At 32.9% G+C, this 19,677-nt stretch overlaps 1 protein-coding gene across 1 annotated transcript; it reads left to right on the forward strand.

The window, feature by feature from the left end:
- The first annotated feature begins 5,131 nt into the window (after nucleotides 1-5,131).
- On the forward strand, nucleotides 5,132-5,913 carry LOC149234202 (uncharacterized). Its single transcript, XM_089461125.1, has 2 exons — nucleotides 5,132-5,574; nucleotides 5,665-5,913. The coding sequence occupies exons 1-2, from the start codon at nucleotides 5,241-5,243 to the stop codon at nucleotides 5,679-5,681; spliced, it is 351 nt and encodes a 116-aa protein (XP_089317251.1). The 5' UTR covers nucleotides 5,132-5,240; the 3' UTR covers nucleotides 5,682-5,913.
- The last annotated feature ends 13,764 nt before the right edge of the window (nucleotides 5,914-19,677 follow it).

Genomic DNA, 19,677 nt, shown 5'->3' on the forward strand with positions numbered 1-19,677 from the left:
TCTGTTCATTTGTTAATTGTTTGTTTGTTTGTTTTTTTTTTCTTTTAAATATGTAAGCGAGGTTTTTTCATTTCTTACTATTGATTAAAAAAATATGTTATAATTTTCCCTAATGTGTCACTAGGGAGACTAGAGCAACTTCTCATCTAGTTTGTTTCCAACATCCAAAAATTAAGAAAATATTTAGAGACCAAAAGTACAATTCTTTTCCTAAGATCTATAGCTTGTCACTACTAGTGTAAACTGAAATATAGGAAACCAACATGGAAAATAAGAAGGAAAATAAATTGAAAACATCATTTAGATTTGGGGGAATCTATTTCTTTGACAACAATTGACTCTTTGTTCTTCCATGGTGAGAAACTTGGGTGGGAGGGAGGCCCAAGTAAGCCTCAATATGTTGGAAATGTTTATCCAAAACACACATAGAGAGATATGCTGAAAAATGCAACAAGAAATTATCAATTTGATTTTGCCTTGATTACATTGAGAAAAATTAAATTTCCAAATGAGAAGACAACTTGGATGTAGTTGACTTGTGTAACGAGGCTTGTGTCACCTAGTTTACTCAGTAAATTCATGTTGGAGGAGTTAGAGTGTAGTTAAGCATGTGTGACTATCAATTTGTAGCAATCAAAGTCAATTATCTCAAGTTGTTTTTAGTTAAACTAGTTCCAACTATTGGAGGAACTAGTGGAAGGTCAGTTGTGTAGTGGGACTTCAATCAAACTCAGTGATCATCCAGCTAACTGATTAATCAACCCAAAATAGCTAGTGCATGCAGTGAATTCGAGTCCCCCTATTGTGGTGGAGATTCTAAGGTAGTGTAACATAAGTTGTAGACTAGTATTGAGTGGACATGTGTTGCATGCAGTCAAATGATCAACCTTGAGAATTGTGCAATCCATTTTGGATAATTTCCTAAATAATAGCAGCCTAATTTCTCAGGAATTACACAAGAAAATAGGGGCTCAAGTAGAGGAAAAACTTTACTAAGTCTGGGTCAAAGCTTTTCAACGAGCATAGAGATAGGTTATTCACTTGCAGTTTGTGCTCAGTTGAGCAAAAAAAATGTAATACATCTATATTCATGAGATTAATGCAATATGCATTAGAGTTTTTAACAGATTTGTTTCCCCAAGAGAAATACCATATGCATGTGTGTTATTTCTTATTGCATGCTCAAATTTTTTCCTTCTAAATTGTGAACTAACTTCCACAGAGTAGTAGAGTAAGTTTATGTCTTGTGATTTTGATTAAAACTTCATGAGAAATTCCAAATATACAATATAATTTCTACAAGATGAAGTTCATTAAGCATAATGACGATCTCCTCCTTAGCTTCATTGTGGTCCAACAAAACTCTCTCAGAAAACATCTTTAAGTGCCAATAGATATCCACGATATACATATATTGACTAAAGCGACAACATTTGTGGTTAACAATAGAAACCCAATCAACAATTTCACATACGACCTCAAAATCTAATAGGAATCCTCATTCGCCAACAATTTCTCTTTCAGTTTCTCCAATTTCATCTTGAACATGTTGTGGCATATGAGTGTGGAAGAGCCTTGCCAAGGCTTCTAATCTCCATTGAGCTTTGGAGCTACCTTGATCCTTGTAATAGGTGGCATTGTGCTAACTTCTATTCCAAAACCTTGGCATTGCAGCGATCAAATTGAAATTCAAACTAGGGCCAAAAGGAAAGAGGCAAAGGTGTGGAGTGTGAGTGGAAGGCAAGGGAAACTTGACAAAGATAGGGATTGGAAAAGAGCTACACAAGAGAATAAGAAGTCATAGCCAAAGAAAACCAAAGCTCATACAGAAAAAGGAGAACCAAAATGACTGAGTGAAAAAGAAAAAGCAATGGCCAAAAAATAAGAACAAAAGAACGAAAAAAGACATAAAGCCAAAGAAGTTTGTCATATTAACATAGTTATTGATATTATTTTAATTTTAATTTATTTTTTTTGTAAGCTAAGGCGATACTCTACTTTTCCATTACTGAAAATAAAAGACATTACATATATAGACAGGTCTCAACCCGCCCTTAAGGGAAACCTGGTTTCTTGACCATCTGAAGTTTTTAAAAGCCATCCAAAAAAAGTATATTACCAGTCTATCTACCCACGCTAAATATCCATCTATTCTTACTATAGTCAAACTGTTTTTCTTCTGAGTCATTAACATCTAAGATTCCAAAAAACAAAATATAAATATATATAAAAAACCTCTTTGCAGCAGCTCCATCTTCTACTGATTCATTGTAGCTATCTTTGGTTCTTTCTCGACCTTGAATCCCATTCCACCCGCTTGAAGCATCTGCAGAATCTCATCCATCTTTCTTTCTTGCATAAGTAGAGTAACCTGGATATTCTTCAATTCCGTTTTCATGGTGGGAATTCCTTGGACCAATTCAGCCATTTCCATAGCCACCTGCTCCATTGCTTTGGCCAATAACCGCTTCATTCCCCAATAAACATGTAATGATTGTTTATACAGGGACATTCGTCCTCTCGTATAGGGAGGAACTCTCCCAATCCTCCATTTCAGGATCTGAAATCTCCTGCATAGCTTCTTCCTCTAAATGATCAATAATCCTTCTGATATTTGGATTTGTATCATGGTAATATGCTTCTTCTGCTTCCTGTAATTTTTTCCTCATATCTTTCTTACCTCTCTTTCTGCCTCTTACCTCACTAGCTGCTCCCTCCTCAAATTCTGATCTCACACTCCTACTCCCTCGGCCGCCTCGTCCTCCAATCCCCCCTCTCCCTCTCTGGTTCACGCGCCCTCGCGTTCCTCTGCTCCGTCCGCGTCTGCCAACCTCCGCTTCTTCGTCGTCTTCCTGACCCTCATCCTCCTCTTCTCGGTCTCCCTTTTCCATCTCGTGCACCTTCCCCTTACCCTCTTTTCCATGCGTTGCTCGTTGGGGCTCCTCGTCTAAAATATAATTCCGGATGTCAAACTCTTCCTCCGACTCGTCCTGGATAGTAAGATATATCTTCTGCAAAGCTTCCTCGACCGTGCTCTTTCCTTTCTCCGCTGGATTTGCTGCCTTGCTCCTCGTCCACCTTCCTGCTCCCCTGTCTTGGTGCTCTGCCATCTTACTGGCCTTCTTCTGTTGCAATTTCCTACTACTCTTCCTCACTCTGCTTTGCTTCTCTCCTGGTTTCTCCCTTTGCTTTGTTCGATTGCATGCAGGCCCTATATTATCGCTGTGCTGCCACCTTACCTTCTTGAAACTTCTCTGCTGCCTGTCCTCGTCATTAATACCCATTCCATATGCTCTATCATGATGGGAAACGATCACTGTCTCGCTGACGTTTCCACCTCTCCTCCTCGGTACCTTGCCCGTTTTTCTCCTTGGGATGCTCATCCTTCCCGTGGGTTGATTGCTGCCATCCTTCATGACTTTAACTTCATAATCTTGATCCTGCAGACACTTTGATCGATCATTGATTACCCTGTCCTTCCCCCTCCTTCCCATAATCTGGAGGCGTCTAATTATTCCTTCCCTGTGCGGTCGCTTCATTATGATCCTGACTTAATAAATTTTTTAACTCGTTCCAACTTGGATCATCCTGTAATGATGTCCAGGTGCCATCCACGATCCTGGTCAATCCTTCACTTCCCCAATTGGCCAATAGATCAGCTGCGCGGTTTCCATTTCTCAGTACATGGTTTATTATTGTATATTCGATCCTACTCAGCAGTCCCTCAATATCCTGTAGGAACCCTGCTGTCCGCCAACTCTTCGTTACATGATCCCAGCTCTTACCATGCCTTAATTTCTTTAACATATCGATTGTAATTTGGGAATCTCCTAATCATGCACTAATCATTTTTTGACATTTAAATTTATTTAATTATATATTACTATTAAAAACATGACGCCATTATTTTTTATAAAATCATATTTATACAAAAATTAAATGTTTAATATTATTTCAGTTTTAAATTTAATTTAATTTTTAAACCTATAGTTAAATTTTTTTTTTAAATTAGATATAAATAATATATTATTACACATTTCAAAGTTCCTATAATTATTTTAAATTTCAGGTTTGGATTATACACAACCACTCCATCAAATTCCTTTAATTATTTTAAATTTCAATTTTGGATTATACACAACTACTCCATTAAATTTTTTTAAGAAGTAAACAGAAGCAACTTGTAGCAATATTTTTTCTTATTTTACAGTTCATTGTCAGAATTAAAATTTCGTCATATTACCTGATTTGTTAACGTCACACTTTGTAGTTAAAATATTTATCCACCTCGGGTTGTCTTAATGACGTGACAATTTCTCTGGATTGTGAATTTTTGGTGGCGAGAAATTTTTAAGGAAATTCATCTTAAAGAGTGTTTTAATCATTTTTAAATAGTAAAAATGACTCAGCACTCTCAAAAATTTTAGATAGCCAAAATTTTAGAGCTTAATAACTATAACTTAAATTAGCAGGACTTTTTTGTTAAGATGATATGGATAAATCGAGAAATGGTATAAGTTTTTTTAGTAGTCTAATTATAGTTAAGCGGTTAAATTAGAAAATTGGTCTTCACAAATTTTATAATTTAATCCCAAACCAATAAGGTGATTCAAAAATTAAGAATTTTTCATTTCTCGTAGGTTTTTCTAGACTAATTTTTCTAAAATTTTATAAGAATTTATTGAAATCAGAAATTTAATGAGTAACGTTGCACAATCTAAATGCATTAAAAAAATTTCAGAATGCTGACTCTATATAGTCAAAAAAACCAATTTAAATAACAGAAATCAAAATTTCACCCTAAATTTTAGAAAATTCCAAAAAATTCACACTAAAAAACAAACTAATATTGTCGCGAAGATACGCACTAGATTCAGCGGTACGCCATGTAGATCCTTACGTAAGCGGTTTGAACCTCAATCACTGAATTTTTTAAACATGGAAAAGACGTAATGGAGAGCTCATTATGAATCTGTCGCTCACAACCTCGACGGCCCGGTTGAAAATAGGACGACGCAGGCCATTTAGCGGGGCCCATAACACAAGCGCACATCCCATTTCATGTCTGCGTTCATACTGAGATCTTGATTTCATGGAAGTAGTATCCCTCGCTTATAAAAAGAGACAACTGGTCGTTTCTCTCCTTGTAACTTTAACTTGTGGTGATATATCGTTAGTGTTATTGTGAGCTTGCGATTCATTCTTCAATTATTCAAAGGGGAGCTTGCGATTCATTCTTTATGGCAGACGTGAAGGCAGTGATGGTAATACTGTTTGCACTGTGGAGCTCACACATATTGCAGACTGTTTATAGCGCTGGTGAATGTGGGAGTACTCCCATTAGCACCGTGGGTCTCAGTCTGAGCTCTTGTATTGGGGCTGCAAGCAATGCCAGGGCAAGCGTCCCTGCTTCCTGCTGCACCCAAGTGAGGAATACCCTGGCAATGCCAGCCTGTCTGTGTGCAGTGTTCCTTTCTCCCGTAGCGAGGCAGGTTGGAATCAACCCTGCTATCGCCATCACCATTCCTAAGCGCTGCAACATTGCCAATCGCCCCGCTGGAAAGAAATGTGGCAGTAAGTTGCTTTCCACCTTTTTCATCTCCTCACCCACACTCTCACTATGTAGCTTATCTGTTTGTATGTTTGTTTGTGCTTGGTGTGCAGGTTATACAATTCCCTGAGCAAAGCATGGAACGACAGCCACTTTGGTGTATGCCTTTATATCTATCTCTGTATAGATACCATACTATGCTGCTACTTTTATGTATGTGTATATGTATCTCTATATAGATGCTATACTCTGTTACTACTTTGGTGTATGAATATATCTATCTCTTTATAGATACTATGCTATTATATGTATTTCACTACAAATACTATATTGCTATTAATATTACTGTATGCATTTATGTATTTCTGGGGCTTAATAATGGAGTATTATCCTCATGGTGCTTAACTACTTATGGTTTGTTCTTAAAATTTATCATTTCTAATGTCACCTTCAAATATAATACGATTTCCATTAAAATTCACATAACATTCACATGTATTTCCTGAGGTCTTATACTTCAAAACTAAAATTTCCATATATAAATTGGTTTGGATAATCTTATTCATGATCGCATTAGAATTAACATAGTTATTAGATACAACGTGTTTTTCATAAAATGAATAAAAAGGTCAAAATCCCCTAACGAGGAAGAGTTCTTTTCACAATTAATCTAAAAGATATGATAATCATATACATGTGAGATAAAGGCTTTCCTTATAATAAGAGGATATAAGAGGACTAAGGCCACTCATTTGCTTCATTTGTTTTAAAAATATTTAATTTTAAATTTTGTAAAATTTGTAATTAGGATGTTTTTCACTAATTATTCATTTTCTGGTATAAGTTCAACATGTAAAGTATTTCACTTGATTAGTTATTCTATAATGGTTATGTTTTTAAGAGATAGAAAAAGTTAGATTTATAATTTTTTATAGTTTAATAATCAGCTTTCTTTCATCTAATTTTGAAATTTCTATCTGCATTAACATACTTTGTCCCTTTTTTTTAGACAAGATACAAGAAAATTTTATGAATTCAGAAAAAAAATCTAACTCATACACCATTTGTCCATTTATGCAAATAATATTATAGGGTCTTCAAAATTTTGGCACTAAAAGTTCTAATTCTTCTTTTAAGTGAGTGCAGATTGTTTATAAGGTTGTAGTCTTAAAAATACTAAATTACCCTTCTCAAATTATCTTTATCTTTTAATTTGATATTGATTTTCTTGCTACTTTATTCTATTTTACACCATTTGAAGGCTTTCATTAAAAAATGAAAAAATGTTTTTATTCATCTCCATATGTGACTCTATTTCTAGTACTTGGGCTTATCTTGCAAACTGTATGAGATACAAGGAGTTGGATATCCATAAAAGGCCTCAAATGAAGAGATATAATTAGTAGATGTGTGATAGGTATCATTATACAACCAGTATAAGCCACTTCATCCATTGAGATTGTTTGTATAATAAAAACATCTAGATACCCCTCTGAACATTTGTTAATTATTTCTATTTGACAAACTATTTGTGGATGATATGCTGAACTCATAGCTTGTGTTGTTCCACTCGTCTTCCATGATGTTTTCCAAAAAAAATATTGTGATTTTTTTTTTTGTAATCTATGTCACGTATTATTACTTTAGGAAGAAAAATATGTCTATGAATTTCCTCCATGAACACTTATGCACTTGGCTTGTTATATATGTCCTTTGAATTTTGCAAAAACATGTATGCCTTGTGATTTTATCAACAAGAAAAAAATTGACATCCTTACCCTCATATTTTGATAACCCTATATTGATTTCTAATTATATATGTTGTCATCTTTTATTAGGTATGTGTAATGGCTGAAATAACCTTGGAGATTTTTCTATCTCTCATTTATTTATTTGGAAAAACTAACATCCTCTTACAATTTTTTAAATATCTTTCTTCATTTCTTCATATTTTATTTGATCCCTTGATATGTTTTAAGGAACCTTGCATGTCCTTCCATCAAAATGTCACGAGACTCCCTTAATTTTTGTTGCTTAAAATTTGAATGAGGCCATATAAATATTTTACCCTTGTACCAAAATATATTTCCCTTCAACTCCCAATGTTCTATAGAGTTCATCCATTCCTTTATACATTATATTTATTGTTTAGTACTATTCTCATTTTTCAACTCATGTAAAGCTTCTTCCACCAAAATTGGATTAGAAGATGTTATAGAATATAAAGTTGAGGCTTCTTATATTCTAGAAAGAGCATATGCTAATCTTTTATCAATGAAGTTATTGGTATTGCTCGAGTTAATTAGGGCTATAACCTTTTTCTTAGTAGTGTAACCTACAATTTCTAGGGTTTGAGGTGCTAACAAACATGCCAATGTATGATGTGGTAGCTCTAAGTGGTACCAGTAGGGGTTACATGGGTTTTTGACAAAGGTAAAACCACTTGTAGTGCTTGCATGTATTCTTCCATTACTGCATTTTTACCCATTTAATGATGGATGATTTATTATTTAGAGATGCAAGAAAATGTCTCTAAAAAAGAGGAGTAAAAAAAAAGCTTGCTAACCCCCCAAAGAAACTCTTAGAATCACCTAAAATTCCACAAGATATATATCATAATTATAATGAGTCAGAATCTAATTTTTTTTCCACATGTCAATTATGTCAAATTAGGATTCTAAAAATTTCAAAGTAAAAGAACTCACTGAAAAATCTCTATACCAAATTTTCTAAGATGGTTTTTTTAAAATTGATTTCAAGATTAGTCACATACCCTATCTTCTATAGGCTACATCAAAAAATTATAATGAACCTCGATTTCAAGATTTTTCCATCTACATTATGATATTTGGTCTAAGTATGCACAATATTTCACTATCTAAGACCTACCATAAAAGAAGTTACAAAAAAAATAAAAGCATGATCTGTTTGACAATAATTCCATAATTATTCACAAACCTTAACTTTTATAGGCTATATCCATAAAATTATAGTAGAACAAAACTTGAATTTTTGACCACATGTACTTTATTATTTTTCCTTTGTATCCCCAAAATTTCACTATCAAAAACTTTCTAAAGAAAGCATTATAGTGAAAAGGTTGAGATATCTTGATTAAAGAAACAAAACCATATAATAGTAGCCCTTATACAAAATTTTATGATCCAAGTTCCCTAAAAATGATAAAATTTCAATGAATACAATCCACTTCAAGGGGCGAATCTACTTTTACAATTAATCCAATGGAAATAAAAGATATAATGATCCTAATACTAGGTCTACATGGTATACATATAGAAGAGAGAAAGGGTACGATTATAATGAAATGGTACAATGAAAGCTTCTATCTAACCTACTAATATAACAAATGAATTGATTATGATGCTTATTAGGGCCTTAAAAATAACTCTATATGTGAAATTATATATTTCATATTTAACTTAAATTGTATTAATTAGGAACCAAATCCTTTGGAATTAATTTCTTTAGATTCATCCATAATAGCTATGCATGTTGCACTATAGTTCGTCACCTTAATTCACTACCAAGTTGTATACCTTGTTTTCCCCATTTTTATGCCAACTAATTGTGATTTTGGTTTCTCTTGGTTTGATATAAATCAAAATGATAGCTCTTTCTCTCTCTGTGTGGAGGCTAAGCTCAACAATGATTTGAATTAAACATATATTTTTACATGATATCATAGTAATGTTTTGATCCTAGGGCCTTGAAGCTAACAACTTTGGAGCATTTGTTGATTATTTCCTCCATTTTAGCTTCTACCTTCTTACTATTCCATTATTAGTGACATCAATTGCCATCATCTATGACTAATTCTTGGTTTAGCATTCTATGGGAAATTGTGTGCAATGATTCTTTATCGAATTCATTAAGCATCAAATTTCGTTCAAGATCAATTTGTCTTTGGAATGAGGTTCATATCAAACTCCAATTCCTATTTTGACTCAACTATTGAATTAGTGATTGCATTGTCCATGAATTAGGAATTCTACCAAAATGGCTAGGTATCCATAAAGACACTCAATTTATCTTAATTTTCTCGTAGTACAAGAGTACCTAATTTTCCTTGGTATCAAAACTCATTTTAGAGGACAATTTTCTTTTTTTATTCTTCCCTAAGTTGCACTTAGTGGGGTGCATTAACTGCATTTGATTCTCTATGCCTTAGGAGTTTGAAACTTGTTAGCTTATGTATCTATTTGGATCTTTTATGCCATTGCGAACATGATGTTAATTATCTCTCTTTACATTTCCATCATATTTCTTGTTTGGATATTCAACATCCATAGGCCCAATTACTCTTTTGGTGCATGTTGGTGTTTTTCACTATTGTAAGGCTTTGTTCTAGTTCTTTATATTTTGGAACATTCATGTGGTAGTTTCCAATGTTTGCATTCTTGTGCCTTTGTAATTATTTTTATTCTTCATTCAACCACATTGTTTGCAGTTTCTTGGCCATCCATTTTTATAGTTTTGGTTAAAATTCGGAGTTTTCAACATTTACCTGCCCCATGCTCTTACTATTAAATGCATCTTTGTGGAACCTTCTTCAATTTCAACTCCATGTACCTTACATCATTGCTGTTACTATAGTAGGGGGTGTTATTCTGGTTCGTAACAAAATTTAATCTTTCAAAACTTTTTTAATTGGGTACCTTAACAAGTACACTTTCCATGAACCATTTATTTCTAATTTTTAAATTTGTACATCTCACTTATGGGAGGGATTATTGTACATAGAAATTTCTTAATATTACATCTGCAAATATTTATTTCATAATCTGATATACATCCTTATAAATTTGTACAACTCTTTTGTTTTGTTTGGGAAAATAGGGTATGCCACATACAATGAACACCTTAAGTAACTATTGATGTTTTTATGCTTAGATTTTGCTCCAGCACCACATCAACATCTCAAAATTCTTGACTACTGACGAGAAGTAATGAGAACACTATCCCAAAGTTTATAGTCTCTAAAGTGGGAGTTGAATACACACTGATAATGAGGCAAATCAACCCTCTTGTTTGTGAAGGAGTCACAACTGGTTAGGAAGAGTCCTACAACTAGTAAACCTCACAAATAAAAGAAAAAGAAAACAAAGACCTAAAAACCCTAACCTTGTTTTAAGAAAGGAATTGAACACAATGCAAGAAATATTTAATAGGCCATACCTCCTCCCACTTGAAAATTAAATAATGAAACACTGGAAATATCTATTGAGTAAGTAGAGTCATGATGTACATATTAATCATTTCTTGTTTTATTTAATTTTTGTTTGACACACTCTTATAATGACATTGAAATATTAACCATTAGCATAGTACAAGTCACTAATTCATAATGAATAAGACTTCATTAAACACGAATTAAACACTGGAACAAGCCTTATTTATATAATTTTGGTCACCTTAATAGGGTTTGAAATGACTTTACCATCAAGCCACATGTAGAACTTGTATAATTGACTCTTTCATTATGTAGTTTAATTGTTGCATGTGTGTTTATTTTAGAAAATAAGAATATTAACAAATCAATGGAATGAGTGATTAAGTTATAAATTAATGAAATTTCTTATTTAAAACAATAAAACAACAATTAACCATCAATACTCATTGTAGTCAATTAGGAAATTCTTAACTAAAACATAAACAAGTATGTACAAAAGTAAAATAAAGTTTAAAAATCTAAAACATTATTTAAAAATATAAAACATTATTTAAAAATATAATGCCAAATGCCAGAAAGCATTAAAGGGAGATTTGATTAGCAAGGAAAATCCCTTTTCGTTTTATTGCATTTTCTCATCTAGGAACATCTCTGCATGGTGGGATATGCGCGAAAATCGAAAGGTGATGAACAATTGTTTTAAATTGATCAACAATCAACAAGATTGTATCTTTTGCCTGGTTATAAACCAATGGAGCTCTGAAATCACATTCCAGGAGACACTCGAAAGAGGCAAAAAAATGGGTAACATCTGGGTATGTAAAAGAGGGAATCCCATGTTCAAGTTAGGTTTCTTGCTTTTATAGATCTCCTGAGGCCTCATGGATGATCTTGATACTCTTCAATTGACCATCGAATAAATATTAGTGGTTGCATTCGTTTTGTTGGATTGGCGATTGTCTCATAGTTAATCAAAACAAAACTTAATTTAAGGCTTCATTATCTGGTGCACATATATTTACTCTCGTCCTGATGCCAATTAATGAATATGATTTTTTTTGCCTATGCCCTCCCTTTTTTGTTAAAAAAAATTACATTACATAGGGTTGATATATTTAATATTTTCCATGGGATCTGTATTTAGTAAATCATACATTTGCTTTACCTTTTTATTGGATGAGCATGCAAATATTTTCTACAAAAGTCCCTCCAAACATCCACAACTTGATAAATATATACAAAATTATGAATTCTCTGAAGAAACTTGGAATTATAATTCTAGACAAAGATGATAAGACTTTTCTCCTCGCTTGATGTCTACTTGGGAGCTAGCGCGACTGGGGGATCTATTCCTTGTATCAACATTGGAATGAACGTAATTTGAGAATTTTTTTTCAGTCCATAGATCTCGATGCTTATTTTTCTGAATTTTCTCTCAATTGTTCACCAATGGCACATAAATCATCAGTTACGAGTAGTTTTCCATACAGATCAACTACCTTTGGATCACCATCCATCTCCATAACATGTTTGAATGTTGTAGCAAATCTAAGTTAAACACAAAGATGAAATCGGGTTTGTGACCAAGAAAATATCCATGGCATGGCCCAAAGTAACTTAATGCCTGAACGCTTTGTAATTGCATCATTAACATCAATATTGTTGAGAAATCTAAGGCAACTTAATTTGGACATATAATTACTTTGATTTCTCTTCTTTTCACACTTTCTTGTGATGATTATTAATTCTTATTTGCAATTTATTAGGTTGTTATCATCAAGACAAATTCCAAACAATATAGAACACAAGATGTAGGCACATAGCCACCCAAAAAGCACTATGAAGGGTAAAACCCAGTAAAACTCTTCCACTATTAGATTCAAATCAAAATTGAGACAAACAAAACCCAAGACCGAGAAAAATGACTTCCCTCACTCCACCAATTCATCCTTCCATAAACTACATATTAGGGTGTCGCTACCTTTCTTCTTTCTCTTACAAATTTAGGTTTCTTGCACTTTTTTGGCCCTATAATACTTCAGAGAATTCACACATGTGGCAGAGGATTGATGACTTCAGACTTTCACTTGGCTTGTTTCTCTTCATGGCATAGGACGGGCTCTCTTTTGCACTTCATTCCTTCTTCTAAGCTTCAAATCGAATGTGTTGTATGTCACCTTCAACTTGCCGAATGCACTTGTATATATAGTAGTTTGAGTATCTAATATTAGGCTGATTTGTCAATTATTTTGAGGTTGAATTGAAGGAATATGGTAGACTGACATATCGGAGAGGGAGCCGACTTGTTGGAGGAGTCACTTGGACACAAATTTTTTTCTCTTCTTTGAATTTAATGTGCCGATGAAGGGTATTTCACATCATGGATATGACCTTGACTCAAGATATAAACCTTACAATACATAATGGGTTTTTTGACTTATTGACCATTGAACGATGAATGAACCCATGTTTTAATAACTCAATAATTCTTTTTATCTTTTCTTTCTTTTGACAAATACAATTATGAAGGCTGACACTAGTTACATTCTTCAACACTCCCTGTTAACTACAGAGGTATTCATAATTACATACATATATAGGTACATGGATGAACTCAAAATGATATTATCTATGAAGAGACACAACACACGCAATGCTAGAGATTAGATACCTGACCAAGGTATCTAACTAGGTGAGACTAAGTTGTGTTCCAAGATTCAACTTCTATAGGTACTATTAGGGTTCAACTCTAACAACAACCCAAGTATCTAGGTATTTTATCTAAGGTCAGAGCTCCACAAGACCAGCGAAACCCTCCTTACTTCACGATCTGGACATCATCACAAGCCGACCAGATGTCCTCCCAAGCATCTTGTCGCCCAAATAATATTAATCTCTCTTTATTAACTAAATCAGATACATCGACTAGTCCAAGCATTCTGCACAATCACAACCTCAATTACTAATAAAATTTCTACATATATACATATACATATAAAAATACATATGTATATGTATATATATATATATATATATATATATATATATATATATATATATGTATATATATGTGTATATATATATATATATATCTATATATATATATATATATATATATATATATATATATATATATACATATATGTGTATATATATATGTGTGTATGTATATATATATATATGTGTGTGTGTGTGTGTGTTAACTCAAAACCTTCGGGGTTCTCAGATATATGGATGTTTCTTTGGTCATCATCATATTATCAAACACATCTTCGTTGGAAGCTTTCTTCTTTAACTTATACAACAACACCAAACTCAGCCTAAGAACTACTTCTAAAACATCCAAGTCTTATTTACAACTTTTCCACTCACGAGTATCTATCTGTAATACTTCAGCCATGATATTTTTTCTTTCTTTAAGGCCTTTATTGGGGTTGCCACATTATGCCCTCCCTCTTAAGTAGGGATATATACAACTTCATTCTTACAGACTCTTTATAATAAAATTGGAGAAAATTCAACCTATTAACACTTCATTTTCTTTAGGGACATCATTATTTCTCATGGAAACAAAGTTATCTATTCATCTTTTATGTCATCATAATTCCTACAATTTCCTTCATTCATCATGCTCATCATTATTTAGGTCATCCTCAATTATAAACATCTTCAACATCTTGAAGATTATGTACCTACAAATAGAAAGTACAACCAAGTACAAATATATAGAAGCATGAAGTCAACTATATCAAAACAAGGTTATCATGTCATTACAATGCAAACATAAAAAATCAAAACCTATTTAGGTTCATATTCAATAAGGGTTACGTATTTTATATTCTAGACTTTAACAACTTGCTAGGATTTTGTCACAAACCCATCATCGAGACTTTAATCTTTAGATATCAGAAACTACATCAAGTTAGAAATCCAATCATAACATTTTACATCAGAGGTTTCAATATTATACTCTTAGAATTTCATGTCAAACTTTACTAGGGTTTTCTCATAAACCATAGATTTCAACAATAAAATTAAATCATAGATATCAACAACAAAGTTAGTATCCTATAATTTCATATCTAGGGTTTCATTATTATTTCCTTATATCAATATCTTACTAGGGTTTTTATCATAAACCCTAGATACTCACATCAAAGTCCAACAATTTTGACGAGACAAGGGTTTCAATTATGTGAAAGCTCATACACCTAGGGTTTCATTCCTAGGATAGACTATAGCAAGGGTTTTGACATAAAACTTAAATCATAAAACCCTAAAAATTTATGGTGTCATCATATATCATTGACAAACCCTAAAAGGATAGGGTTTCTACATAACATTACTAAAATTCTAAACATCAGATGATATCATTATGTGTTCTAGACTTTAACAACAAACCCTAAGTAGACTATGGTTTCATTATTGATATACTCTAAGCATCAAAAGGCTAGTTTTTTTGTAGCAAACCCGAAAGATTAGAGTTTTAAAAAAGTAAACAAGAATATTAAAGAGAGGTATGATTTAATATTGAGATTAATCACCCTAAAAATATAGAATTGAATGATTCTATAGCAAACCCTAAACATGAAAAAGTTAGTAATATGTAGAAATTTTTAAAATGATCGTACCTTTGAAGGAGACCTACTACAAATCTTGTACTTTTATACATACCTGAAGTTGCTCTTACAAACCTTGTAGGGTTTCCTAGTGAAGGACTCCTTCTACAATGAAACTTCTTACAAGTCTTCATTTGAGGACTCCCTACGAATCCAATTATTCTTTACAGCATAACTGCAAGTTTTCCTTCAAGGAAAAATATAAGATAAATGATAATATATGAAAAACAGTAAGAAAGAAATCAAAATATAATACTTATATTTTGTGAGAAAGGCTTCTTTTTGCATAAAAATCAATATTTATTTTATGCACATGTAACATTTTTCTTGACAAGTATCATAAAAAGTATATAAGTGCGAAACCATGTTCTAAAGTTTTTCATTAAATTTTAGAACATGTATTTCTATGGCTTCTAGACATCATTTAATTTCATTCTTTCCAAAGATTTTCATACTGCTTACACACCCTACAAATTATGAAGAATTTCATATGAATAATTTTCATCATAATGAAACTTGCAAACCCCAAAAGAAACTAAACCTTAAAATTTTTCTTATTTAAAAAATGAGCAAGCTATACTTACCTCAAGATTCCATACCTTGTCTATTATTGAAATATTGACATTCCATTGAGCTTGTTGCCTTTTCAAAAAGTAATATCAATACTTACTTGAGTTGGGTGAGGACTTCAAGTTGTTCAAAAATGAGTTGGCTACATTATTTCTTCCTACTCGTTGGGTGATAGACTATGCATACATGTCTTCTTTCACAAATCGCAAGGCTGATGGATGCTTTTTTCTAGAAGACATTTTTGCTAGTAAAAGTCAGTTTTTATGTCACTCATACATCTTGGTCATATATATATATATATATATATATATATATATATATATATATATATATATATATATATATATATATATATGCTTAGATTCTTGTACAGGAGTCTCTTTGACTTTTGTGATGAGAGAGGAATTATAATAGAACTTTTAGAACAATATATGTCGCATCTATATAGGTTCTTCCCTTTGCTGGATTATGGAGCTATATTCTTTATAAATGTCCACATGTCTCCTTTTAGGTGATGAAAAAATTTCTTATGGTGGCTACAATGTTTTTAAATAAATTTTAGAACCATATAATTTTACGAATTTTTGAGATGATTAAGGACTTCAACTTTCTTGCATGATGCTTGACCTTCCCTTATTTGTATGCAAAGATCCTCGTCATATACCACAGGGGTCTCAACTTCATTAATGATTGTAGTCTCACAATAGGTTTACCAAACGGTCTTTTCTTTTGCTAAAAAGGAGTCACCACATATTGTTTACAAAGCTTCATATTTATAATGTGTGCCAAGGTTCTTCATTCCATAAGTACTGTAATATGCTTCTAAACATTTCACTCTACAATAATATTTTAGGGACCTTGGTTTGGATAAAGCTTATAATTTTGGTTTTCTAGGATCCTTCATTGATGCTTCATGGCTTCCATAATTATTTTGTTTTTCTAACACAGTAGTGTTGCCTAGCTATTGATATTTTGACTTATAAACAAGTTGAGAAATGAGCTTATTTAATTTACTCATTCTTTTAGATAGATAGGACTTCAAAAGATCTTGTGTTTCTAACAAATAATTATCTTCCAGCTTCAATTTCAGTACGGACCTTAGGTCTGAAACCATGTTGAGAAATCTAGGGAAGATTAGTTAGGGCATACACTTAATTTGATTTCCATTCCTTTGACACTTTCTTGTGATGATTATTAATTCTTCTTTGCAATAGGATCTTATCATCAAGACAAATGCTAAAGAATACATAACACAAGATGTAAGCAGATAACCACGGAAAACCCCCTATGAAGGGGAAGCTCAGTCAAACTCTTCCATTATTAGATTCAAATCAAAATTGAGACAACTAAGACCCAAGACCAAGACAAATGACTTCCCTAACTCCACCAAGTCAATCTTCCATAAACTGCAAATTAGGGTTTCAGTCCCTTTCTTCTTTCACCTGCAACTTTCAATTTCCTCCACTTTTTCAGCCTTGTAGTACTTTAAAGAATTCACACATGTGTCAAAGGATTGATGGCTTCAGACTTTTTCTTGGCTTGTTTCTCTTCATGGCATATGATAGGTTCTCTTTCACATTTCATTTCTTCTTCTAAGCTTCAGATCAAACGTGTTGTATGTCACCTTCAACTCGCCAAATGAACTTGTATATATAGTAGTTAGAGTCTCCAATATTAGGCCCACTTGTCAATTGTTGAGGCTGACTTTAAGGAGTAGGGCATGCTGACATATAGGAGAGGGAGTAGACTTGGTGGAGGAGTCTCTTTGACACAAAACATTTTTTCTTCTTTGACTTTAAGGTGCTCATGTAGGGTTTTTACATCATGATTATGACATTGACTCAAGATATAAAACCTAGAGCACACAATGGGTGCTTTGACCTATTGACCATTAACCCAAACATGAACCCATGCTTTGATAAGTCAATAAAAAAAAAATTCTTTTTTATTTCTTTTGACAAATACAACTATGAAGACCTACATTAATTACATTCTTCAACAAATATTTCTATCGAAATCCTATCTAATATCTAACCTAACAAGTGACCAACCAAATGTTGAAGCTTAACGCATGAAAACAAGAATACTACTATCTGTGATTGGCTAGTCTCTAGTGGAACATAATGGTCAATAGCAAAATAAGTGACTCCCAAGAATTCATCAACATCGGAGAAGGTTACTTCCTTTGGTAGGTCGTCTATTACAATTTTTTGTGAAATTAATCCAAATATGCAAGGTAACTACTGCCAGTTAAGTCAAATAATAAATCCATATCTAGGTTACTTTTGATCCTTATCGGGGACTGCCCAAAGCAAAGCCCACGATGTAATCATACTCAATTGTAGGAAAACCTGATGCCAATAATTTCAGGAAGAGAAATAGATACTTTTCCACTTGTAGTTCACCTCCATTAGACATCAATATGTCTGTTAGTTTCTTCATGATAGTCTCATGATGACAAGAGCGTATATATGCATGCTTTCCAGACATGTGAAGATGATCCTCAATTGTGACATTTTTACGAGCATGTAGAATATGAAATGACTTATTTCCAACCAAATGAGAAAACAGTACTATGAAGAAAAAAACATATAAAAGATAAAACAATTAAAAAAACACAGTGACTGTGTGAGCTAAGAAATGCTACAAATCTCATATATTAAATTCAACTATAAACTACATTCTTAAATAGTAAAACTATTACTAAATATTTGTCAATCAACTCTGCAATCAATCTATTGGCATTACAGTGAATTTCTAGCAACTTCCAGCACTAACTATCCTAACAATCTGCTGCTTTAATTTTACAGACAACACAAAATTTGTTGCCTACTTTGTCAGCAATTTACATAACTAATTAAGCATTATTCCCAACACTCCCCCTTAATGATTAATGAGGATTTACTATCTTATCTCGTATTGCCAAAAACTGATCTTTTGCAACTGCTTTAGTGAATATATCTGCTAGTTGATGCTCAGTATTTATATGCTTCAATTCAATCTCCTTCTTCTGCACCAAATCTCTAATGAAGTGATATTTCAGGTCAAAATGCTTTGTCCTGCTGTGATGAACTGGATTCTTTGCTAACTTGATGGCACTTAAATTATCACAATAAATCACTGTAGACTGAACTTGTTTTTCTCCAATTTCTTCCAAAATTTTTCTGAGCCAAAGAGCTTGTGTACCTGCTGAGGTAACTGCAACATATTCCGCTTCTGTGGATGAGAGGGAAACAATGCTTTGTTTTTTTGAGCTCCATGTAATCAAACCAGAACCAAAAGAGAAACAATTTCCAGATGTGGACTTACGGTCATCAAGAATACCTCCCCAATCTGAATCACTAAATCCAACAAGATTGAACTTTTCAGAAGAGTAGTAATGAATACCAAAATTTAGAGTGCCTTTCACATACCTTAAAATCCTCTTGGATGCCTTCATATGTATTTCAGATGGATTTGTCATATACCTTGAAACAAGTGAAATTGAATATGTAATATCAGGCCTTGTGTGGGTTAGAAATATCAAGCTTCCCACAATACTTCTGTAAGTTTTCTCATCAACTAGATCAGCACCATCATCTCTACATAACACCTCTCCATGAGCACTTGGAGTAGGGGATGGATGACAATCAAGCATATCAAATTTATTTAGCATATCATGTGAATACTTTGTCTGACAAAAGAAAATATCATCCCTACTTTGATAAACCTCCATTCCTAGAAAATATTTCATGATGCCTAGATCT

This window comes from Pinus tabuliformis, chromosome 8 (genome assembly GCF_031772625.1).
Source record: "Pinus tabuliformis cultivar Carrire ecotype Pingquan chromosome 8, CPIR1, whole genome shotgun sequence".
NCBI lineage: Eukaryota > Viridiplantae > Streptophyta > Pinopsida > Pinales > Pinaceae > Pinus > Pinus tabuliformis.

Excerpts from the sequence above, each read along its gene's own strand:
- LOC149234202 (XM_089461125.1), top strand. The coding sequence starts at position 5,241 with ATGGCAGACGTGAAGGCAGTGATGGTAATACTGTTTGCACTGTGGAGC.